At 56.3% G+C, this 24,549-nt stretch overlaps 1 protein-coding gene and 1 pseudogene across 1 annotated transcript; both read left to right on the top strand.

Annotated features, from left to right (window-relative positions):
• The window catches only part of LOC136303296 (class I histocompatibility antigen, F10 alpha chain-like), a 255,646-nt pseudogene extending 233,180 nt beyond the window's left edge, over window positions 1-22,466 (top strand).
• LOC136303322 (uncharacterized) lies at window positions 12,231-15,116 on the top strand. The gene is made up of 2 exons (XM_066207026.1): window positions 12,231-12,365; window positions 12,691-15,116. The coding sequence occupies exons 1-2, from the start codon at window positions 12,351-12,353 to the stop codon at window positions 14,062-14,064; spliced, it is 1,389 nt and encodes a 462-aa protein (XP_066063123.1). The 5' UTR covers window positions 12,231-12,350; the 3' UTR covers window positions 14,065-15,116.
• Window positions 22,467-24,549: the final 2,083 nt, after the last annotated feature.

Here is a 24,549-nt window from a genome sequence, read left to right as displayed (position 1 = left end):
CTTTCCTGGGCAAGGTGCTCAGGTCCACTCCAAAAATCTGTCCAGCTGTCATTGTATAGGGTCAAATTGCCAATCAGTGACTTTAACGCTGTTTTGATGCAGAAAACATCTGGGCTTGTTGGACAAACATCCTTCCAGGTAGAGTCAGGGCCTGGAGTGATGTCCCTTAGTACATTTCTAAAACAAAGCTCTTAACAACAGTTATGAAATGTTCAAGGAGGTAGAAAATAAAAAGGATCTTGAAATGACACGTGTCCTTTGGATAATTAGAAATGTTAAAGCACAGGAGAAGTCAATTATAAATATAGAAAATTAACAAATTCGCATCACATAATCAATATATCAGCACCAATCATCTTAGGAAGTTGAGGTAACACCTTTCTAAACCTTCATGTACTTATGACCTTGAGAAAAAAAACAGAAAAACCACTAAAACAGCTTAAAACAGCGGAGATTGTAAGGAATAATAAAACCTTTCAGGAAATCAAGAGTCCAACAAACTATATCTTCTTCAATCCACAAAGAACAGGTGTTCATCAGTGTTCCATCACAGCTGTTTCAGTCTTACCTCTAAAGAGAAAATAACTAAACTTTGCAAGTTAGATAAGCATATCTTAACAATACCTAGGATAATTTTTAAATTAAATGAAACTTAAGCTCGACTTGGATAAATTTTGGCAAAAAGAATCTTAAATTGTATTAGCTTAATAAAACTTTCATGAAATAGAACTTCAAATTAATAGAATATAGACCTAATATCCCTCAAGCTTTATAAAACTTAAACAAAACTTAAAAATAACTTAAGCCTAGCACGGGCCTTAACAGTACTTTATAAACAAAGTAATTTAAGAGCACCAATGGTTTTTATAACATACTGTCAGATCTCCTTTTCTCTACAAACTTTGATCATTTGGAGTAAGGCGGGCTGTGGGTCAGGCAAGGCTCTAATTATTCGTTTACATTCCTCATTAGCATTGACAAAGGCAAGGTTTGGAAGCAGATAAAGACGTGCCAGCTCGTCCTTGCACTCTCTCTGTCATATCTGTGACCAGTGTGAGATACGGCTCTGATGTTCCTTGCTCTATTTCTGTAGACAGTGGATCAGTGAGGAGCCCTTCATCCTCCCGGTGCCCCCCATTCCCCCCTCTCTCTGTAGCACCTGAGGGATGTGAGACTGGGGGGGGCAGAAGTGGGGCCTGGGGGATTTGTAGGTGTTGTGACGTCAGGCGGTTGTGATTGTCTCATTTTGGGGTGTGCTGGAACTCTGGATGATGAGAATTTTGGACTCTGTATGGATGGGCACTGACCCCCAGGGAAGCACTGCGTTTGACCTGAGGCGTTGGAACAGGCTTCCAAAAATGAGGGATAGCACTGAGATCACGGGGTGGAGTTTGAATGGAGGGAGGTGTGGCATCACAGGGCGGAAAAATTAAGAGTTTGGGGTTTTAGTATATAGTGATTTGTAGAGAGCAAGATGGAGGATTTGGGGTGCAGATCAGTTGTCTTTTTACACCTTCTTCACTTTCTTCTTCATTGGCTTTGGGTGGTTTCTTTGATTAGTTAATAAAGTCTGCGTTGCGGACCACAGGTGATGGGTCATTGGGTCAAAATTAGAAATAATTTGAGTGTCATTTTCTCATTGGATGATTTGTCCTTGAAAAGAGCGGGTAGGGATAGACAGAGACTCACCGTTCTGTGCTTAGCTAGTTAGTGTGCAAACCTCATGGCTTGTGAGGCTGTAATGCAGATAAGAATGAATAAAATCCTGAGCCCGAACACCAAAACTGCGTCTGCCGTGCTCCAATCCTGGCGCTGGCAGAGGCTGAAAAGAAGCCGGCACCTCGACACGGCTGCTCCCCGCGGCAGGCTCACGCCGATGGTGGGGGTGCTGAAAGCCTCTTTGGCCGCGCTCCGGGGCCACCCGCCCCCATGGCTGGTGACTCCTGCTCTGGGGGGTCACAGGGACCCCCGCCGGCGGCACCCCGGGGCCGCGCACCTCCGGGGCCGGCCGCAGCCGCGGCACCTCCGCCGCCGGTGTTCCGGGGCCGCCCGACCCTGCAGCGGGCACGGCGGCCAGAGATGGCGCTGTAGATGGAGGCTGAGTCTCGGTGGTTACAAAATGGCGCCGGCAGCAGTGCGCATGCTCCGTGTGGGGCGCCGCCATCTTGTTGTGCGGAAAATCACAGGGAGCGGCCATTTTGTTGTACGGAAGGTCTTTGCAGGGAGCCGCCATTTTTCTGTGCGGGCGGCTGTGCCGCACATGCGCAGTAGCGCTGCAGGAAGTTGTTGAAATTCCCGCGGTGTTCAAACCCGTTTCGTTCAGGAGGGCTGCTGTTCGGAGTGGGCAGCCCGCTGTCAGCACCGGGGGGGTCGCTACGAGCCCAGGTAAGTTACGGGAGGATTGAAGGGGCCCCTCACGGGTTCACTGGGAACGGGCGTGGGGCTGTTCTCGGGTTCGGCGGGGTCGGAGCCGGCTGCAGGTCCTTTGCATCTCCTTACAGTAAAACCGTCCAGTGATACCTTTGCAATGGTTCTCCTCTGTTGATGGCTGGAACCAAAAAGGCAAATCCAGCAGCATCCTCTGGATGCAGCGAAAAAACAAACTTTTAAGTCGATGACAACAAGAGGCCAGTCTCTTGGAATCAGTGAAAGAGAAGGAAATCCAGGTTGTAAATGCCTCACGTCTTCTATCACTTGGTTGATCATCCTCAAGTCATGAAGCAATCTCCAGGAATCAGAGAAGTCTTCTGAATGACAAACACTGGGAATTCCAGGGACTATTTGTGGGCTTGATGCAGTCTTTCTGTAGCTGTTCGCTCACTAATTTTTTGAGGGCATTCTATATTTTCTCTGTTCAAGAGGCCATTGATCTATCCAAACAGGATGATTGGTTTTTCATGGTAACTGAATAACGGTAACTTAATGACGTGTGGCAGGCATTGCTCTGGTTTCCATTAAGAATCCACTTCCATCTTTGTTCCCCACTGGAACATCACGTCTCTCCCCCATACTGTTGAGTTATTCCACACCACGTAGGGCCGGATGTCTGCTGTCTTTCCTTCGGGACCTGTGACAGTAATCTCGGATTTACTTTGCTGAGAACGTGTGACTCCTCCATACCCTGTGAGAAAACTCTTGTGTGGCTCCAGATTCCAATCTGGCGGCCAATCATCATGAGAAATCGCAGTGACATCCGCCCCTGTGTCCAGCATGCCTGTAATCTTGACTGTTTCCCCAGACTCCATGTGTGTCAGACTGCACTCCAGCTCCGGCTGTTCCTTGGTGATATGTTTTACCCAACGGTCATTAGGGACCCGGCTAAAGCCCTCACAAGGTATTTCTTGGTATCCAGCTAGCTTATTTGTATTCATTGGCAATGCAATAGCAATAGCTATTGGTGTTTTTGGTTGAATTACAACTGGAGCCTTGCGAGCAAGAGCTAAAATCCTCAGCTCTTCATTACAATTTGCTGAAACAACAGTTGGAAAAACTGAAAGTCGAAGAGTTCTATTATTGTGCTTGCCTATAATTAGAAAGTCTTGTCTATGTTTTGGAATACCAGTAACCCCTATGGCAATCCATCCATGGCAAGAGTTTTTAAAAGAACATATCAATTCAGAAGTTGCCAGTTCACATCGTGTCCCTGGGGATAATAAGTCGGGGTAGCTTGGGAGATGGTTGGCTGTGTCACAAACTGCACCTGGCTCGGGTTTTCCCCAGGTATCCTCAGGTTGTTCAGGTGTTCCTGTCATTGAGCTGCCATTACTTGTTTCACCGCACGATGGCGCTGTGCGCTGCTTTTTGCACAGCCTCTGAATGTCCTCAACGGCTGCTTGGTGCCGCTTGGCCACCGAGCGGCCACTGGGGCCACCAGGGCTAACAGGGCCAGGCCTTGAGAGGAGGTTGTAGATGTCCTCAAGTGTCCCCAGAAGGTGATGCGTGGTCAGGCTGGCGCTGGCCTCACACAGCTGCTCAACCTTGGCCATTGTGACCACCAAGGCCTTGAGGAATTTGGGGGCCACCTTCTCTGTCCCCTTCAGGACAGCCTTGATGTAGTCAAGCTGGTACAGCAGCTCCCAGGGGAACATGATGGTTCTGCCACACGCGACTGCCAACTGCACCAGCAGCCTCAGGGCCTCCTCCAACCAATGTCCCCTCCTGGTGGTTGCCCCCACCTGGCTGGTGGCCATCATGGCCTCATGCTTCCAGGTATTCAGGACCTCAGTGACCTCCTTAATCAGCCAGATCGAGCTCTTCAAGTGCAGCAACGCTGCCTTCTGGCAGGCTCTGGTCGCAGCTCTCACATCGGCCCAGGTGGGCCTCGGTGTGGCCGTGAGGGCGGGCAGGGCCACAGAGGTGAAAGCACTGTGCTCCAGGGTGTCCCGGAGGGTCCAGGTGAATTTACACAGGGCTGCCTGCAGGTACTCTGGGGGCAGGAACAGACGCACGTCCCTGCATGGTGCGGTCACAGTGTCCACCAGCTCGCTCAGGGCAGCCACCATGTCCGCCTGGGCCTTCCACATCTGGGGAGGGGATACGGGAGGTGGCAGGGACCTTGTGGCACTTGCGGCCTCCTGGGGTCCCCTCTAGCCCCTCCCTGGAGGGCTCAGCTGTCCCCTCTCCCCTGTCAGCCCCTGCCACCACCTGCTGTCCCCTCCTGCCACCTCCTCGCTGTCCCCCTTGCCCCCAAATCCCCCCAGGACCCCCCAAAGCCCACCTGGGACCTCCCCCCAAATCCACACAACCCCAGCTGGGATCCCCAAAACCCCACCTGGGACCCCCCAAAATCTCCCCCAGGATCTCCCAACACTGCGTGTTCCCCCCCCATCCCCTCTCACCTCCCTGCGCTGGGATTGTCGCACCTCGCAGGCATCCATGACTTCTGGGGACACGGCAAGAACGCCTTGGGGACACTCTGGGGACACTCTGGGTGTTACAAATGCATATTGTATGATTGGCTTTTGCAAATATTAAAATGAATATTACATGTGTTATGTTAGAAAGTTATGCTGTATAATTATAGTCTCTTTTAGTAGTGTGATAAATACAGTTTTTAGGCTATAGCATATGCGTTTTGTAACTAATTGTCCTGGGTTGAAGTATATTCTATCACCATCTTCATGAACTGTTGAAACCAAGTGAGGCAGTGCTCCCTGCCTCCTCCACTCTGGCTTATCTTCTGTTAATGGGCCATCAGCACCTTTGCTGCACAGCCCACAGATAACCCCCTCCTGGGCTATCTCCTGTTAATGGGCCCATCAGGCCTTATCACATGACTCACCATCCCATTGTGGGATGCTCCGCCCAGAGGGAGAAACCAAGCATTCCAGCCTGGATATAAGCTGAGACTCTGAACACCAGAGGGGCGCTTACCCACTGGATTCCCAGAGGACCCGAGCTACCAGACCTTTCTACAGAATCACTGCTTCAGGAAGACCACCTCATCTGGACTGCTTCCATCACTCCGCTCAGGTTGTATTCTGACTCTGTCAGTGGTCTTTTGTATTATTGCATCGATTTTATTTTACTTTCTTTCCTTTTTTTCCTATTAAATTGTATCTCTGACTTGGAGCCTCACATTTGTTTTGCTTTCAAACCACTACACAGAGGAGGAGCACCCACAGGCACTCAGGGGGGCTGCAGGAGCAGCACAAGAAGCCCCTGGAGCACTTGGGCACAAAGGCACAGCAGGTGAAGGCAAGAAGGGAGGAGGAAAAGGCCAAGCTGGAGGCAAAGGCCATGGCAGAGTTTCTACAGCCCCTGAGGGATGAACCCCAGCGCCCAAGGGGGCCCCAGCACCGAGGGGACGGGCTCGGCCACAAGAACCTGGCACAGGCATTGCCCTCCTCAGCGGGGGAGAGCCCACCCAAACAGCCCCTGGCAAGGAAGCAGGGTTCCATCTGCAGGCCACAAGGACACTGCAGGCACACACGGCAGCACCCTCAGCAGGAGCAAGTCCAGCCCTGCATGGACATGGATTCCTGGGGCTGCCAGAGCTCCCATTCCACCAGGGACCCACCACACTGCAGCCCTTGACAACATTCAGGCTGGGGCTGCATCCACACGAGGCCTTTCCTCATACACACAGGGGCCTCTCCATCCACTCTGGATCTTAGACCTAAGGGGGGAAAATGCCAAACATGTCTTTGATTATTCAGGGGACAAGTGGGAAAGATGAGCAGCTGTGTTTTATTCAACCACTATCAGCAGATGTGGGGGATGGGTATGAAGTGGAGGAATTTTTATTTGCTCGTAATTGTGATTGTAATTTACTGGGAAGGCACCTGATGAATAAATTGGGAATGCAAATTAATGCTGTAGAAGGTGATACAGAGGCCAATTCTGTGGTACCTTTGTGTCAAATGTCTGGCAAGGCCTGTGCTGAAGTGAACCCACAAGTGTGGGCAGCCCCAGGGAAAAAGGGAAAATTACATACCCAGGCTCTCCAAATTACTCAGAAGACACCAGGACAAGTGGTGTCTAAAAGCAATCCCCTATTCCAAGGGAGGGAAGGAAGGGCGTACAGCCTGTTATCCAGCCCCTGTTCAAGGCAGGGCTTTTGGAGCCAGGCATCTCTCCCTATAATGCTCCTCCTATGCTGCCAATCAAGAAATCAGATGGAATCCACAGAATGGTGCAGGACCTAAGAAGAAGAAATGAGATGATCAAACCCAGGCACCCCACAGTCTCAGATCCTTACACCATCTGTAACCAGGTTCTCTCCTCACACTGCTGCCATTCAGGACTTGATGTCAAAGATGCTTTGGGGGATGCCCACTGACACAGGATGCTGAACAGGATTTGGCCTTTGAGTGGGAACAAGAGGTAGAAAGGAAAATGGTAGGCGTGGAAGAAGTGGTAGAAGAAGCTTCTATGGAATGGCTCCATTTTCAGGATAAAAAGCATCTTTGAGTGTTTGAAAAAAAAAAAGCACAAATGGTGGAGAAAAAGTTTAAATATTTGGGACATATTTTGACTGAAGGTTTGTGCTGAACTGACCCAGAGAGGGTCCAGGGAATCTCAGAAGTAATGTTACCCAGGACTAAAAAAGGAGCTGGGACAATTCTGAGGATTAATGGGGAATTGCAGGACCTGGATTGAGGATTCTCTATTGTGTCCAGAACATTGTGTGACATTTTAACCCCAGACAGCCACAATGTTATGGTATGAACATGAGAAAGAGAACAAAACATAAGAAAATGAAAAACAAAATGAATGATGCCCCAGCCATGGCTCTCCCAGACTCCCAAAAGGAATTGGAATTGTCTGTGGATGTTCAACAGGCCACGACTGACCCCGCACTGAAGGCACCGGAGCAGCAGCCAGGGCTCCGCAGCGGGGGAAGCCCCTGTGCCTGCCCACAGATCCTCTGCTGGAATCGTCTGCCTGGGCACCTCCTGGGGCATCTCCACACACTGGGGGCCAAGCCTTGCTGCCACTGCTGGAGCTTCAGTGGTTTCTGTGCCTGCACTCGCCACAGGGCTGGGGAAGACAACGGGAGAATTCCACTCTGGCTCTCAATCACACTCACACACTGGGCTGGAAGGGATTACATTGTGCGAAAATATACCAATGTTAAGTTTATTTTTTATTTTATTTCTCTATCCACGCTTCGTTTTCCTTTACCCTGGGGAAAGGAATTTTAAAGATTGTTTTTTAAGGGATGTTACACCACTAAACAGAGATGATTTTAACATCTCAACAGATTGTGAATAGACCAATGAACACCCACAAAGATAACAACCATCAGCAAAACATCAACAACCATCAGCAAACAGCAACCAACATCTACCCCAGACACTGCCCCTGGAATAGCTGGAGACACCTGGTCTGGAAAAGGCTGATAAGGAAATCCAGGAGTGCCGACCTAATTAACATCAGAGGCAAAGAAATTCGGGTTCAGTAGGAAACCAAATACTGAGAACTTCCCAACTTAGGAGCAATGAACATCAAACCAATGGATTTCTATGGGTTCAGACTGTATAAAGTTTAGAAAAAATCTAATAAAACTCAGATGTGAGAGAATGATTTTCTCTGCACACCTGAGCTATGTGTGGATCAAATGATTTCTGTTGCACATCCTTGGCTATGATCAAGTAATGCCTTGACTCTCTAACCCTGAAGATATTGCTGGAGAATTTTTGTATTTCCCACAGTTTCAGTGAGAAGATTACATTATTGGAAAAATCTTCCATAATAACCATACTTTTATATTGTCAGTTAGGAATGGGCCAGGGGTGTGAGAATCAATTTTTACTCCTAGCAAAAGAAGTAGAAAAAACTCGATAGCTTTGCAATGTTTTTGTGTATGTCTGTGTGTGACTTAATGATGGAAAAATTTTGGTAGGGGTTTTTCAATGTTCACCTTTAGGTTGCATTATGCAAAACTAGAAAAGCTTTAAAGGTGACCCTTTGACGCAGAAACCGTTAATAAAATATCGCAAAAAACAACAACAACAAAAAAAACCCCAACAACAACAAAAAACACCCAAAAAACCAAAAAACCCCACCATACTGTGGGGGGGCCACATGTGAGTCATCCAAAGGCTGCTCTGGAAGAGAAGCTTCCTTCCAGGCAGCCAGGAGAGGAGCTTTAGAAATGCAAATTAACACTGCTGGGGAAAAGTGTGGACAATGCACCAGGCTCTACTTGCCCGGGGGAGGAATTGGGCTCATTCCCTCTGTCCCTCACCCCAAGCTCTGCCTGCTGGCACAGATGGAATTGGCACAGCCAAAGGCAGAGCCCACAGGGAGGAGATCTGACTCTGCAACACAAATTGCTTCAGCTGCAAAGGGAAACAGCAAATGGAGAATGTTGTGAAAACTTCACTAAAATAAGTGGGGGGGAATCATCCCTCTCCCCACTCCAACATGTGCTCTCACTGTCTGTGTCACACAGGGAGCATTAGACCACTGGGGTGTTTGTGCTACCACAAGTTCAGAGAAATCACTTGGGAATCCAAGTGTGTGATGATTTAATTAGAAAAAAGAGATCAATTGATGCAGCCCTGGCTGGAGGGAGCACCCAAAAATGGGAAAAGATGAACGGCCATCAGAACAAATCCTGCAACAACATGGACCAGCCCCAGGGAACCCGAACCAATTCAGATCAAGAGCCAGAGAACCCACTGATCATTTCAATGGCAGAATTAGATTACAACCTGGCCTCGAAATAATAACCAACCAGACAGATCCAGCTCCTCAGTCTGGCCCACCAATCCACTCAAACAAAGAATGCAACATTTCACCGTGGGATGGGATCAGATTATCCATTAGCAGAAGGAGGAGGACAGGGTGGAAAATTAAATGACTCAAGATAAAAGCAGCTCATGTGCCGGTCCAAACGTGGAAAGGATGGGAATGGGACACGGTTTCGTGGTTCCCTGGCACACCATGGGTTAAACGAAGGCTCTTTCTCCTCTGTTGTGCTCCAGCAACTCTCATCTTTGGACCGTGCACACACCTCGCTGAGGGCAGCTCATTCAGCAGCTGAGCAAGGGGATGGAGGTGGCAGCCAGGCCTCCTGATCCACACACGGCTACAAAAGGACAGGGAATGAGGGCACTGACAATAATCCCAAAACCAAAGTGAACCCAGCAAGGAAAAACAGAGTGAATCAGTGAATATGCTTGGACATACGGACAGGGACTTGGAGAAAGGAAGGAATGCGAAAAACCATCAGTTTCAGAAAACGTTACTCATTGACATGGACTGCTGCTCAGCCAAGGTCCTGCGAAATTCCTGAACATCAAAAAGAAGAAAAAAGACGGAACAGAGCCATGAATATCGGATGTTATACAAAAGGGGGGGCATATTAACGAGGACATGCAGGAGGCGGATCGGGAAGTCGGAACTTTCCAAGGACCTTCGCCACTGGGCAAAGGGACAGGGAGATGCAGAAGGGAAAATCAGGATAAAAAGGAGGCCGAGTACGACAACAACTGGAGAGACCCCACGGCAAACGCCGCACGGCCTCTCCCTTTGTTCAGGAATAAAGTCACTTTTACACGACTCCTCGGTCTCCTCTGGGGACACAAAGCTCTGGCCACGGGAATTTTCCCGCACAGCCCCGGGGACAGGGCGGCCACCTCCGTCCTACCCGCAGGAAGCGGGACGAGGCAGCGCTGCTCCGGCACCGGCTCCTGCCGAGGCAGCGGCGGGAAGGAGACCGCGGGCAGCCGCTCCCGCAGCGCCCTCAGGCCACGGGGAACACGGCGCCGACACGGCACAAGGAACCCGCCCGAGCCCCCTGCCGCCCCCTCCGCCCGCAGCCGGCCCCGAGCCCCGGCAGAACCGAGCGCGGCTCCCACCCGCGCTGGGGCCGCCTCCGAGCTCCGCCGCCGCCTCACCGGGCTCCGGCCAATGCCGCCGCTCCCGGGCCCGCACACACGCTCCGCCAATGGCGCCTCTGCCGGTCAACGGCAGCCCGGGGGGCGGCCCCGGGGCCGGGCTTGGCCCCGCTCAGCCCAATCAGCGCGTGAGATTCTGGAGTGAGGCCACAATCCGCCAATGGCAGCGAGCCAGGGGCGGGCTCTGCACACGGCCCACACCCACCCCGCGCTCTCAGGCCCCGCCCCCGGGCTGTGTGAGGGGAAAGGCGCATGGGAAATGGAGTCCTGGAGGATCAATCTGGGCCCCGAGGGGTTGAAGCCGGCTCCAAAAGGGTCACTGTGGCCATGGCAGGGTGAATTCTACCCCTTGGGGGAGGATCCCCCCGAGGTTACCCCCAGCAGGCACCGGAGGGTCTGGGGTATTTGTGGAGCTTGGGGGATTTTGGGGGGGGGATTGGGGGGTTTTGGTGAAGTTTGGAACCCTCAGGGCCATTTCTGTGGCCAGGAGGGAAAAGGGAAGTGGAAAGTTCCAGTGTCTATGGAGTTCAGAGGGGCGGGGAAGGAGAAAAGGGGGGGTGGGAGCCCCCAAATTCCCGGCAGGATTCAGGTGGGACTCCCCAAAATCTCACCTGTGTACCTGAGAGCCCCAAAACCTCCCTGGGACCTCACCTAGGACACCTGGGAAACCCCAAATCCTCACCTGGGCAGCTGGGATAGCCCAAATCTTTTGGAATTCTCACCTGGGAAACCCAAAACCTCACCTGGGAACCCTCCAATCCCTCGGGAGCCTCACCTGGGACACCCCTCCTCGCCTCGTGTCCACTCTGCCCCCCCTGTGCCATGTCCCCTCAATGTCCCCTGCTCACCTGGGACGCCCAAACCTCACCTGGGATGCCCAAACCTCACCTGGGATCCCCCGAAACCCTTCCAGGGTCCCCCTGAAACCCTCCCAGGGCCTCCCAAAGGCCCCTCAGGATCCCCAAAACTTCATCTGGGACCCCCCACCCCCTCTAAAACTTTGCCTGAGACCCCCCCAAACCCCACCTGGGACTCCCAAAGTCCCCTCAGGACCCTCCAAACTCCCCCTGGAATCCCCCAAACCCCACCTGGGACCCCCCAAACCTTCCCTCACCTCCTGAACCCCCTTTCCTGTCCCCAGGTGTCCCCCCCGCCCTCCCGTCTGAGGTGGCCCCGGCAGTGGCCGTGTGGCGTGGGGCTCTGGTGGCTCTGGTGGCCCTGGCCAAGGCCTTGGGGACACCGGGCAGTGACCCCGTGGTGCTGGCCCGGGCTGAGGCCGAGCTGGGCCAGGCCCGGGCGGCCCTGAGGGGGCTGGAGGTGGCCCAGGAGGCCGTGGTGGCCCGGCAGTGGCCCAGGGGATGAGGACCCGGAGCGGCTGTGGCTGCTCGGGGCCGTGGCCGAGGTGGCAGCAGCGGAGCTGGAGCGTGAGGAGCGACGGGCACGGCGGTGCCAGCGCTGGCTGCGGGCTGAGCACAGGCTGGCCGTGGGGCTGATGGTGCTGTGTGCGGCCGTGTGGGGGTAAAAACCAGTATGGACCAGTATGGACCAGTATGGACCAAATGTGGAGCAGTATAGAGCAGTACAAACCGGTTCAGACCAGTTCAGACCAGTATGTATATATACAGACCAGTAGAGACTTCTACCTGCTCTGACCCGTATGAACCAGTTCAGATCAGTTCAGACCAGTTCAGACCTTCCCCTGCCCCAGGATGGGGACACTGGGAGGGGACCGGGGACACTGGGCTGATGCCATGGGTGGCACTGGGGATACTGGGATGGTTCACTGGGATGGTGACAGTGGGGGTGGGGACACTGGGCTGGTGACACGGGGGTGGTGGCACTGGGCTGGTGACATTGCCATGGTGACACTGGGGTGGTGACGTCACTTCTTCCTGTTTCTTCTTCCTGTTTGCTCCCGGCCATGCCACAACCTCGCGTGTCTGCGACTGTCACTGGGTCCTGTTCGCCCCCCGGAGTGTCCCCAGAGTGTCCCCAGCAGCCATGGAGCCCCGGGAGGTGCAACAATTCTTGCGCGGGGTGGCAGTAGGGGACAGGGGGCCGCAAAGGGGACAGGAGGGCCTGGGAGGAAGGGAGGAGGTGACAGAGGGGTGGAGGGGACCGAGCGTGTCAGGAGGGGACAGGAAGAGCAGGTGGTGGAAGGAGGGTGGCAGAGTGGACGAGGGGGTGGCAAAGTGACAGACAGGACAGCTGAACCCTCCAGGGAGGGGACAAAGGGGACCCCGGGAGGGGCACAGGGGCCACCCCGGGAGGGGCACAGGGGCCACCCCAGGAGGCCAGAAGTGCCACGAGGTCCCCGCCACCTCCCCTGTCCCCTCCCCAGGTGCTGGAGCTGCTGGTAGCCCCCGTGGCCACCCTGGGCAAGCTGGCGGCCACCGTGACTGCACCACGCAGGCGCGTGTGGCCACTCCTGTACCCAGAGTCCCTGCACGCAGACCTGAGGAGATTCACCTGGCGCCTCCGGGACACCCTGGACCACGGCAATGTCACCTCCCTGCACCAGTGTGGTGTCACCCCCCTGGGCCAGGCCCTGGCCGCCCTCAAGGCCACCCCGGGGGCCACCCGGGACAATGTGAGAGCTGCGGCCAGAGCCTGGTGGGAGTTGATGTTCGTGTTCGAGGACAGGTGGGCCCAGCTGTCCTGGGAGTCCAGGAGGCTCCTCAACACCATGGAAGACAAGGCCATCGCCGAGGCCATCACTGAGGACACCAATGAGGCCACGACCACTGGCCTGGCCAGGGAAGAGGCCGTGGTGGCCACCAGGCAGGCGGGGGTGGCCACCAAGAGGGAAGAGCGGATGGAGGAGGCCTGGGAGCTGCTGGAGCGCTTCTTAGATGCGTGTGACAAAGCCATTGTGTTCCCCTGGAAGCTGCTGCACCAGCTCTGGTACATCAAGGCTGCCCTGGAGGGGACAGAGGAGGTGTCCCCTGATGTCCCAAAGGCCTTGGTGACCATGGTGGCCAAGGCTGAGCTGCTGTGGGAGGCCAGCGCCCACCTGACCACGTGTCATCTGCTGGTGACACTTCGGGAAATTGACTTCCTCCTCTCGAGTTCTTCACCCTGTGTATGGGGGGACCCAGGGGGTCCGGGATGGTCCCTGGGGCTCGTGGAGGATCCCGTGAGGGGTTCTGGGCCCTGGTACCCTCCTGAATTTCCATGCCTGGGCACTGGGACCCCTCTGCACTCCCTTTTCCTCCACCAATCCCCCTCTGCACTCCCCATCCATCCTTCCTTCCCCAATCCCTTTTCATTGACCCTAAGAGGCCGTGGACCCCCATTCCTGCTTTTCCCAGCCCCCAGGCCCCCCTTTCCTCTGCATCAAGGATCCCTGAGCCTCCTATTCCCAGGTCTCCCCACCTTGTCGTCTCTCTTTCCTTGGCACTGGAGAAGGTGCGAGAGCTCCTCAACAACGTGGCGGGGCTCTTCCCGGCCCCCAGCCCCCGCCCCGGCCGCCGGCCCCTCGCCAGCCCCGCGGCATCTTCCGGCAGAAGTTGCAGGGGTGCGAGAACCTCTGGAGCTTCGCCCGCTTCATGGCCGAGCGCAGCGCCGAGCTGGGCGCCGGGGGCCGCCGGACGAGCCGGAGATCGCACCCGGGCTCACGGCTGTCTGCACGCCCCTAGGGCAGCCCCGCCGGCACCGGAACTCCCGTCTGCATGTCCATCATCTCCATCGTCTCCATCATGGCCATCCCATGTGACAGGATCCCAACCGCATTCCCAGGATGGAGATGCAGCCGATGGCCGGGATGCCCCACGGAGCCCCTCTCACCTCGCCGGAGCGAGGGCTCAGAGGCACTAACGGCATCTCCCGCCTCTTCGGCTCCTCGTGGGGACCCTGCTGTCCCCGTGCCACCACTCGGCCTCAGGACTGCCCTGGTTGGCTCTCCCACATCCTGCCCCACTTCTCCGTGGATCCAGGTGGCCCCAGTGGAGCCGGGTGTCCCCCGGGTGCTGTTCCCTGTCCCCGAGCCCTCCCGGATTTTCGAGTGATTCAATGGGTCAGGTGACACAGCCTAAGAGCTGCTCACCCAGCGCCTGCCACCGGGCCCATGGAGAGCGCTGCTGTCACCGGTGTTGTCACACCCTGCCTGCCCTGCGCCGGCTCTGCTCCCAGGGAGCAGCTGCGAGTGGAATCCTGTGTCCCTGCACAGTCAGTGTCCCTGCACAGTCTCCGTGCTTAGTGTCCCCGAGCTCAGTGTCCCTTTGCACATCCCCGTCCTCATCCCTGTATGCTCAGTGCCCCCTGTGCTCGGTGTCCCTGTGCTCTCAGTGTCCCCAGGCTCACTCTGGCACACTGGGTGTTCCACACTCTCAGCATCCCTGTCCCCTCCGTGTCCTCCCTGAGCCTCTCAGGCCAGGAGGGGACACGGAAGGGACAGGGGCCACCACAGCCCTGACCATGCCCAGCAGGGACTTAGCTCTGACCGCTGCACTGCGACAGTGGGTGTCAGCCCTCACTGCCTCCCCCCTAATTTATACATTAATATTTGTGTGTTTCTTGATTATTAGAGTTAATTTAACTACTGCAGCTTGCAGAAGTATTTAAGGACATTTCTAATATGTAAATATCTATTTTTTCTTACATTTTTTGTATGGTGCTAAAGTATGGACATTGCAAGGATTTATTTATGTATATTGATATTTTTGGTACACATAGAAGGGCAGTACCCCCACCCATGTGGCATTTCTTTTTTTTTGTACAATGGCAGAAGGGAATAAAGTGCTGGCCTTGGCCAATGGGCCACTGAGACGTCGTGTCCCTGGGTCCCTTTGTCCCTGTGTCTGTCCCGGTGCCTGTGGGCAGGTATTCTGCTGGCCAGGTTGTGCCTGATGTCCTTGCCAAGGCACATGGGGTGTGACATGGAGTGGGGCATGTGGGACAACATGGTGTGACACATGGCATGGCACATGCTGGGATGTGGCCCATGCCATGGCACAGAATGTGGCACATGGTGGGATGTGGCACAGGATGTGGCACACGACACAGTGTGGCACAGGGCATGTGACATGACAGGCTGTGGTGTGCCATGACAGGGCCTGGCACTGCCAGGAATGTGCCACGCCATGGTGTGGCACGGGCCGCACGGCACCTCCGGCCACATGTCACAGCCCTGTCTGGCCCAGCGCCACCGCCACACTGAGCGCAGCGTCCTGCAGTCTGGCCAGGGCCACCATGGGGACCGAGCCACTCACTGCCACCAGTCCCTCTGAGTCAAAAATCCTAAGACCTGGTCATGTGTCCCCATGGAGTCACTCGTTCCCCATGGGTGCCATGTGCGGTGCCACTGCACTGCCCGGCTCTGCCGCCGGCCCTGAGTCAGTCCCAGGAGCATCGCCACCAGGACGGCCACCACGGCCCTCTGGGGACACACGTGCTGGGACAATGTCACCATGAAGCAGCCTGGGCCGGCTTGGCGTGCTGTGGGTGCCCGTGACAGTGACCGTGACTGTGCCACCGCCAAGCTGCCCACCCAGCTCTGGAGAGGGCTTCAGAGGGGAGGGTGCAGGTATGTGACCCCCCTGGCACCGTGGAAAGGGCTGGGGGTCCCCAAACACAGGGTGACACCAGATGAGTGTCACTGAAGGGGTGGTGACTTCTCTGGTGTCCCCAAGGCCACTCGTGGGAAAAGCCTGTGGGTGACACCTGTGAGATGGCACTGCTGGGGTGGCACTGCTGGGGTGGCACCGGTGGGGCACAGGGGTGGGGTGAAGCAGCCCCAGCAGGGCCCCACCGTGAGTCAAAGGGGAATTTGGTGCCCTCCGTTACTGGGCTCTGGGTTTCTCTGGGACAGGAGCACCTGCCCCGCTCAGCCCTTGCTCAGCCCCCCGGGACGGCCCCCGGACACCCCCAATCCCACCACAGCCCCAGCCCCACACCTGGGGACACCCGGGGCTTTTGGTGACCCTGGAATCTGTGTGTCCCCCCTGCACGGGGACACCACGGGATGGGGACCTGGAGGGGAGCCAGAGGGGGATAAGGGGGGTGTGGGGGGGAATTATGGGGTGGGGCAGTAATGGGGGGAGCTGGGGCAGTTCTGAGAGGGGCTGGGGCAGTTCTGGGAGGGGCTGGGGCAGTTCTGGGAGGGGCTGGGGTGCGGGGGCAATGATGGGATGGGGAAGGGCAGGAGGGAACAGTTGCTGGCTGGGAGAGGAGAGGTCTGGGGTGGGGAAGGGGCAGGGGGCAGCTCCGGAGCAGGGATGGGGATGGATCAGTTCTGAGTTGGGATGGGGCGGTGGGGGCAATTATGGGATGGAGAGAGGCCAGTTCTGGCTGGGGCAGCAGGGGGAAGCACGGGGACAGGGATGGGAACAGGGATGGGGCAGGGATGGGAGGGCATGGAACAGGGATGAGGAGGGGGCAGCATAGGGACAGGGAAGAGGGAACAGCACGGGGACAGGGATGCGGCAGTGAGGCGTCATGGGGACAGGGAAGGGGACAGGGATGGGGTGGGGTGTCTGCAATGGAGCTGAGGACAGTTATGGGCAGGGATGCTCAGAGGGGACCTCTCGGAGGGGCACGGAGCAGCAGCATGGCAGCGGTGCCCTTGGAACACCCTGGGCAGGTCGGTGGTGGGGATGGAGGGGACAGTGAGGACAGTGGGGACAGCGGGAACAACTGTCCCCTGACCAACCTGCCCCAGCCCCTCCTGGCACCCCCAGACCCCCCAGGACCCTCAATCTTTTCTGACCGGAAAGGCTGGCTCCCCCCTTGCCCATTTCCTGCTCCCTCCTTGGGGCACACTGGGACCCCCAGCCCCTGTCACCCTCTCCTCAGGCTCCTGCATCCCTCTTCCTGCTGCCCGTCTCCAGGGGGCATCGGCACAGGATCCGTGCGGGGATATTCCTGTTTCCAAAGGGATTGGAAAAGGGAATATTCCTGGGCATCATCTCCCATCCTGGTACCTCCCACCCTGGCATCTCCCATTCTGCCATCTCCCTATCCAGCCTATCTGGACCAGGAATTCGGGTTTTCCCACCAGAGCATTCCCGCCAGCAGTGGCTCAGCATCTCCCCACGGGTTTGTCTTTTTTCCTAGAGAAAACCCATCCTTTAATCCTAGCGCTTTTGCCCGAAGGGCTGAGCTGGTGGGGACACCGGTGGAGGCACCGATGTCTCCATCGGTGCCACCTTGATGATTCCACCATGACCAGGGGTCCCACACCCCTCAGGGGGCCCCAGCTCAGCTCCAGCCTGGACTGAGTAGTTCCTGAGAAATCCAGGAAAAGGTAAAATCCATGTCAACCCCTGCACACAACCCCCCAGGACGTTTCCTATGGTAATAATCAAGTGTGATAAATTCCTCAGTTAATTAAGTGCGTCAGGCCATCAGATGTCCATCAATATGTGATGTGCTGCTCCCCATATCCCAAAAAGATTTGGGATGAGGCTGCAGGGCGGGAGATAGAGCTCATGGTCCCCACCCTCCACAGTCCCCAGTTCATCGCTGATGTCCCACTAAGACCGGACTGGGCTAAACTGGACTGGGTCATCGATGCCACCGGCAAACCAGGCTGGTCCTTGCGTGGGGAAACTGAGGCACGCAGCAGCTATGGCCCAACTCCATCAGCACAGGGAGGGTCTTCGTGTCCCCCTTCTCCGTGTCCTCCCCGCCAAGGGAGGACACCCAGGGTTGTGGTGGCTCTTGTGTCATCATTCCTGGGCTGTCACCGCTGGTTCACCTGCCGGGACACAAACTTGCTAAACCTAATTAAAGTTCCAGTTTGGCTCCGGTGAGAAAAAAATGCAGAGAAGGAAAAAAAAATCTCCATTTAACCTGTTTTTCACCCAAATCGGGCAGCAAACAGCCTCGCAGTGTCCTGATCCCATGGGATCCCCACGAGACGGTGGCTCGGAGCCCTCCTGTCTGCTCCAGCACCCTCTGCCTGCTCCGGGCAGGGGGCAGCCCCGCCGACGGAAGGGTTAACCCTGGGCCTCTCCCTCTGGGTGGGTTTGTTCTTTTTCCTGCAGAAAACCCACCCTTTACTGATAATACTTTTGCCCAAAGAGATGAGCCTGCGGCGGGCTGGGGGACACCGCTGCCACCGCGGCCATCCCACCGTGACCAAAGAGTGCGGTACCTCACCACCACTGCCCCGCACCTTCCATCTTTCCAAGACTCCCAAAAAACCTGAAACCAGACCTTTTTTTACCTCCTTCGTTTTATTGCCTGCTCTGGCAGCCAGCGGGGAAGCCCCGGCCCGGGGAGGGGAAACGGGGGGGTGAAAGTGCTTGCGGCTCCTGAGTGTCAGCACCGCGCGTTCGCCACCGTGCCTCAACACCCCCGAACCCCCCATGCGACCGCGCATCTCCCTTGGGGAGTTTCAATTCATCGTTCCCAGCCCACCCACCCGCGAGCCTGAAACAAAAGACGACACTAAATTCCTCTGACATCAACTTTTTTTCAGAAGTTTATTTCTAAGAATCATTCATGATTTCCAAAGCCTCGACTTCCTCATTTCCAGTTTCAATAGAAGTACGATAGCGGCTGATTCTCCCCCAGCCCCTCTCCTCCCCTCTTACAACACAGGCTGCAGGACCGGTATATAAACCCCGAGAAGTCCCCCAGTACGAATATGAATTTCTGAAAACTTCCTCTGCCAACACCAATCCCTATTAAGTCGCTCCCGGGACGCGGTTCACAATGAAGTTCGTGCCGGCAGGTAAAGAAAAAGGGGGGGGATTTTTTTTTTTTTTGTACTGTTAAATACTTTCGCCCCTCCCTCCTGCTTTTCCTCCTTCTGGGTCTCCCGATGCCGCGAGGCGCTGCCGTGTCGGGAGCACTGGAAGGATGGGGAGGCTGCCAAGTACAGGAGGAGGGTTGGAGGGAGCAGCCCCCACCGCAGAAGCCGTTCTGGGGGGTCCCACGGGGCAGCACCCACCTGGGACCCCCCACCCACCCAGCCCCTGGCACAGGTGGGTGCCGAGCCTCCCCCTGCCCAGCCGTGAAATGGGCAGAAGCAGCGGCCGAGGGGACGCAGCGAGAGGGGCTCGTGAGCGGTCAGGGAATCTGCATCCCGTGGGAACACCCGGGGCCCTGGGGGCGCGGGGAGGCAGGGTCCCCCCGTCCCGTGCGGGAGGGGAGCGGCGGGTCGGGGGTCGGAACACACCCAGGTAAACCCTCTCCCACCTGGGTAGGGCAAATAAATCGAGGCTTGGATTACCTGGCACCGGCGGCACGTCCGAGGCGCTGACAAGTGCGGGCCGTTTCGGTGCTCGTCACGGCCCGGGGACTTCGCCCGGCATCACCCTCGCGGCGGGGCACGGGACCCCACCCTGACGGGGCCCTGCTGGTGACATCCAGGTCACCCAGCAGCGGCGACACCCGGGTCACCCTCCCCGAGGATGCCCAGCGCAGGGGCGGGCTCCGGAGGCGGTTTGCCCTCCCCGAGCAGGGGTGGATCCCGGTTTGGGGGAATCTCCGGGAAACTGGGGGCTGCAGCGCCCCTGTCTCAGGAGGAGACGCCGGGGCGACCCAGTTGCCGGAGGCTCAAGGGTCCCCTTGTTCCGCGTCCAGGGATTTCCTGGCTGGAGCCTCTGGCAGCTGCACTGTCTCTCCCCAGGACTCCTCGGCACTGCGCCCGCTTGTCAGACGGGGAAACTGAGGCAGGCGGTGGGGCCGGGGACGGGAGGGAGGAGGCACCCCTGGACGCCTTTCCCTGGACTGGGGATCCCCTGGAACCCTCATCCCACCTCTCCCAGTCCTTCTACTCCCCCCATTCCATGACTCTGGAACCCCCTGAGCCCCCATTCCTGGACACCGGGACCCCCCTGCACGCCCTTTCCTGTCCATCCCAGCTCTCCCACCCCTGAAAACCCTTTTCTTGGCCCTGGGATCCCCAAACCCCTTCCCAGCTCTCCCAGTTTCCCCTTTGATTGATCCATGACCTCTCCCCCACCACCCCCCAAACCTCTGTGTCCCCCCACTTCTCCACTCCCTGCATTACCTGGATGTGGCAGTGTCAGAGCCCAGCCCGGGGGTCCCCCAGTTCATGGCAATGGGGTTTGTGGATGGGATCCCCTCCGTGCGCTACGACAGCGAGCGGGGCCGGATGGAGCCGCTGACACAGTGGATGAAGGACGGAGCTGAGCCGGGATATTGGGATAGCCAGACCCAGACCAGGGAGGGGAACCAGCCCGTGGCTGCCAGGAGCCTGGAGACACTGCGGGACCAGTACAACCAGAGCGGGGCTGAGTGGGGGGATCTGTGGGGTTGGGATGGGATCCATTGGGGTGGGATGTAGATCCATGGGGTCGAAGTAGCTGGGATGAGGCTCTGTGGGTCTCCATCAGGCTCTGGAGCTCCATAGGGCTGGAATGGGGCTCTGTGGGGGTGGGACACAATTTCATGGATCCCTATGGGTACAATCCCCCCAGGTCTTCACACAGTGCTTTATGGCTGTGACCTCCTGTCCGACGGGAGTGTCCGTGGATCCTTCAAGGATGGCTACAGCGCGCAGGATTTCATCTCCTTCGATCTGGGATTCAGGAGATTCGTGCCAGCTGACAGCGGTGCTGAGGTCACCAGGAGGCGCTGGGAATAGGACAGGACCGAGGCTGAGGGTTGGACAAATTACCTGAAGCACAAATGCCCAGAATGGCTCCAGAAATACGTCGGATACGGGCAGAATGAGCTGGAGCACAAAGGTGGGTGGGAATTTGGGATTTGGGAATGGAGGATTGGAGAACACGGTAATTCATGTCAGAATTCCATGGGCAGATCTCACCCCCATCCCATTCCCATGGAATTCCATGGATGCATCTCACGGTTATCCCATTCCAGAGCCCCCTGATGTCCATGTGTCCAGCAAAGAGGAACATGTGACGCTGATCTTGTCCTGCCACGCGTACGGATTCTACCCCAACACCATTGCAGTCAACTGCATGAAGGGGGATGAAATGTGGGATCAGGAGATGGAGCGGGTCGGGATCGTTCCCAACAGCAACGGCACCTTCCGCACCTGGGCCAGGATCCAGGCGCTGCCGAAGGAGTGGGAGCAGTACCGGTGCAGGGTGGAGCATCCTGGAATGCCGGAGCCTGGGATCTTCGCTTGGGGTGAGGCTGGGAATGTGGGAATTGGGGATTTGGAATTCCCAGATGGGGATTCCCCTTCCCCTCCTTACCATCCTGCATTTCCCAGAGCTGACATTGGGCGGAAATCTCACCATGGTTGTTGCTGTGTCCATCACCACTGCCATCCTCATCCTCATCCTCATCCTCATCCTCATCCTCATCCTCATCCTCATCCTCATCCTCATCCTCATCCTCATCCTCATCTTCATTGTCCTCATCGGATTACTCATCTGGAAGCGCCAATCTGGTAACACACAGGATGGGGGTCAGGAAGGGTCACGGCTCCACCCGGCACCATTCCAGGAATCCTGTGCCACTGACGCTGATCCCACTGTTTTTTCACAGGGAAGAGGGACAGGAATGGATACAGCATGGCAGCCGGTGAGTTCCAGTGGCGGATCCAGCTCTGGATCCCCTCTGTGTGGATTCCAGGATGGATCCTGGGGTTAATGCTGGTGTGTGATCTGTGCTGGAATCTGATGGATCTTCTCTTTCTGCAGGAAAACATGTGGGAACCAACAGCTCGACTGCAGGTATGGAAGGGGATCAGGGTGGGATTCCTGAGGGAGACTGGGGCAGGATGGATGGAATGGGATCAGGGAGGGATTCTGGATCACAGCAGGATCAGATGGAATTGAAGAGTGGGATCAGGGCTGGATTCTGGAGTGGGATCAGGTGGAATGGATGGAGCAGGATCAGGGCTGGATTCCAGACAAGAATCAGGTGGGATGGAATGGAGCAGGAGTGGGGCAGGAGGGATGGGGCAGGATCAGGTGGGATTCTGGATCAAGGCAGGATTCCAGTGTGGGATTAGCTGGGAAGGATGGAGCGGGATTGGAGCAGGATGGATGGTGTGGGATCAGATTAGAATTCCAGAGAGGGATTGAGGCAGGATTGGGGTGGGATCAGGTGGGATTCTGAAGCAACTCCCGCTCTCCATGGGCTCCAGCCAGGTCCATCCTTTGCGATGGGGACAGGGACAGGGTGACACCGTGACCCTCTCTCATCCCGGCAGGAATCACCGCCTGAGCGATCCACAGAGCTGGATCCAGCCCCTCCCTCTTCCAAGGAAAACTCAGAGCTGCCGACAGAGCTCATCCCGCTGCTCCCACCCACCCCACAACTCTTGCTAACGGATCAATTTCCCATTTTCCAATGTTTTAAAGTCAAGAATGACGATTGTTCCCAATGCTTTATTTCTGGTGTGAAATTATCCTGCTTTGGGCAATAAATCCTGCTTGGGCAATTGCGGAATACCTGGAACCCCTCAGGGGAAAATCCCGGGCCTCGCCTTGGAGGAATACACCGCAGAGTCTGGAAGAGAAGTCTTCTCCTCGCAGTGCCCTGTGACACGGTGTGACCTGCCCCAGGCTGGTCTCCCCTGTGCTCCCAATTCCCGCGGTTTCTCCTTTCCCTGGCCATGGTGCCCCTGGTGACCGTCCCGTTGTCCCCAAAGGTCTCTGCCCTTTGCCCTGCCCTTTGCCCTGTCCCCGTGCCCTCAAACCCTTGGTTCCTGACCTCTGTTCAGGCCTGTGCACAGCTCGTGGCCCGACCTTTGTTCCCGATCTCCCTTCGGCGCGCTGGAATGAACCTTTGCCGGAATTAATCCTGCCAAGGCCCTTCAGCCTCTCCTTGCTGAGCTCAGCCGTGGCGTGTGCGGGGCGTGGGCTTGACCGCCTCGCCTGAATTCCCCCCAGGTGGCTTTTCCACAGGAGATGGTTACTGGGAACCGGGCGGCAGCGACCGCCATCTAAGCCCACAGTGCTACAGGCAATAAATCCCCGTTCCCTCCTCCAGTGTCTGGCAGTTCCTCTCTGGGAGTCAGGAGTGGGAATGGGGATGGTGGGGACAGTGGGGACAGGGATGGGGACACCAGGAGCAGGGTGGGGACACCAAAATCAGGTTGGGGACACCAGAAGTGGGATGGGAACACCAGGAACAGGAGTGGGGACACATGAAAGGAAATGGGGACACCAGGAGCAGGGTGAAGACACCAGGTTGGGGACACCAGGAATGCAATGGGAACACCAGGAACAGGAGTGGGGACACAGGATGGGGAATGGGGACACCAGGAACAGGATCGGGACACCAGGAGCAGGGTGGGGACATCAGGTTGGGGACACTAGGAACGGGATGGGAACACATGAAGGGTGTTGGAGTCCCGGGCATCCCTCTGGACGCCCTGGCAGGTCACAGGCCTCAGCAGAGAGGACTGGGACCCGAGCAAGAGGGTTTGAGATCTGTACAAGAGGGTTTGATTGCTGGACCGGGGGGTGTGGAGCCAGTCCAGGCAGGTTGGAGACCCTGGCACAGAGCCCAGAGAGACCCAGCCTTTGACTTCAGTCTGTGGAAAAAAGCTTCTAACACTGAGAGAAGAATTAATTAGAAGTCACAAAGGTGTGACAGACAGTAGTGCAGTGTGTCACAGGGTGGAAAATTTTGTAGTTTTAGGGTCCTTAGTATATAGGTGCATGGGGAACAAGATGGGAGGATTTAGGGTGGTGCCCTGAGTTCTTCCTTCTCCCCTGGCCTCCATCTTCTGGTGACGGTGGCACAAAGTAGTTCAAGGAGATTGGGTCAGAGTAGAGACGACCCATTTGGTATAGGTGATAGGCATTGGCACGTAATTGTAAATAATATACACGTAGTTATCTGGATAAAAAAACAGCGACCTCTCATTGCGGGGGGAGTCGTCCTGTGTCCGAGCAGCAGAGCAGACCTCGGCAGGGCACACAGAACATTATGAGATAACAAAATAATAAACAACGCGGGAAACCAAGAAAAACAAGGCCTTGAAGACTCCGTTTCTTTCTCATGTCTGGCTCAGGACCTCCAGAGGCAAAAGACTTTTAACCACCTGAACCTCAGGTGAGAGAACCAAACCCGAGATCACCCTGCCCTGGGGGGGCCTTGAGAGGCACCTGAACCCCAGCAGGGCATCCAGCGAACCCCAAAAGGTGCCGGGACCCCCCGTAAGCCACCGGGGGAATTTGGGAGGGGGCGCGTGGGGGGCGCCCAGGTTGGGCCCAGAGCCCAGCACTGCCCCAGCCCGACCTGCCCCGGCTCCATTCCGGCTCCTCCCGCCGGATGACGCGGCGTTGGAAAAAGGGGG

The sequence above is a fragment of the Chamaea fasciata genome, unplaced genomic scaffold (genome assembly GCF_029207755.1).
Source record: "Chamaea fasciata isolate MVZ Bird 193981 ecotype frontalis unplaced genomic scaffold, bChaFas1.0.hap1 SCAF_32, whole genome shotgun sequence".
NCBI lineage: Eukaryota > Metazoa > Chordata > Aves > Passeriformes > Sylviidae > Chamaea > Chamaea fasciata.
Note: the sequence above shows the minus strand (reverse complement) of the source record. Positions and strands in the feature narration are given on the sequence as shown.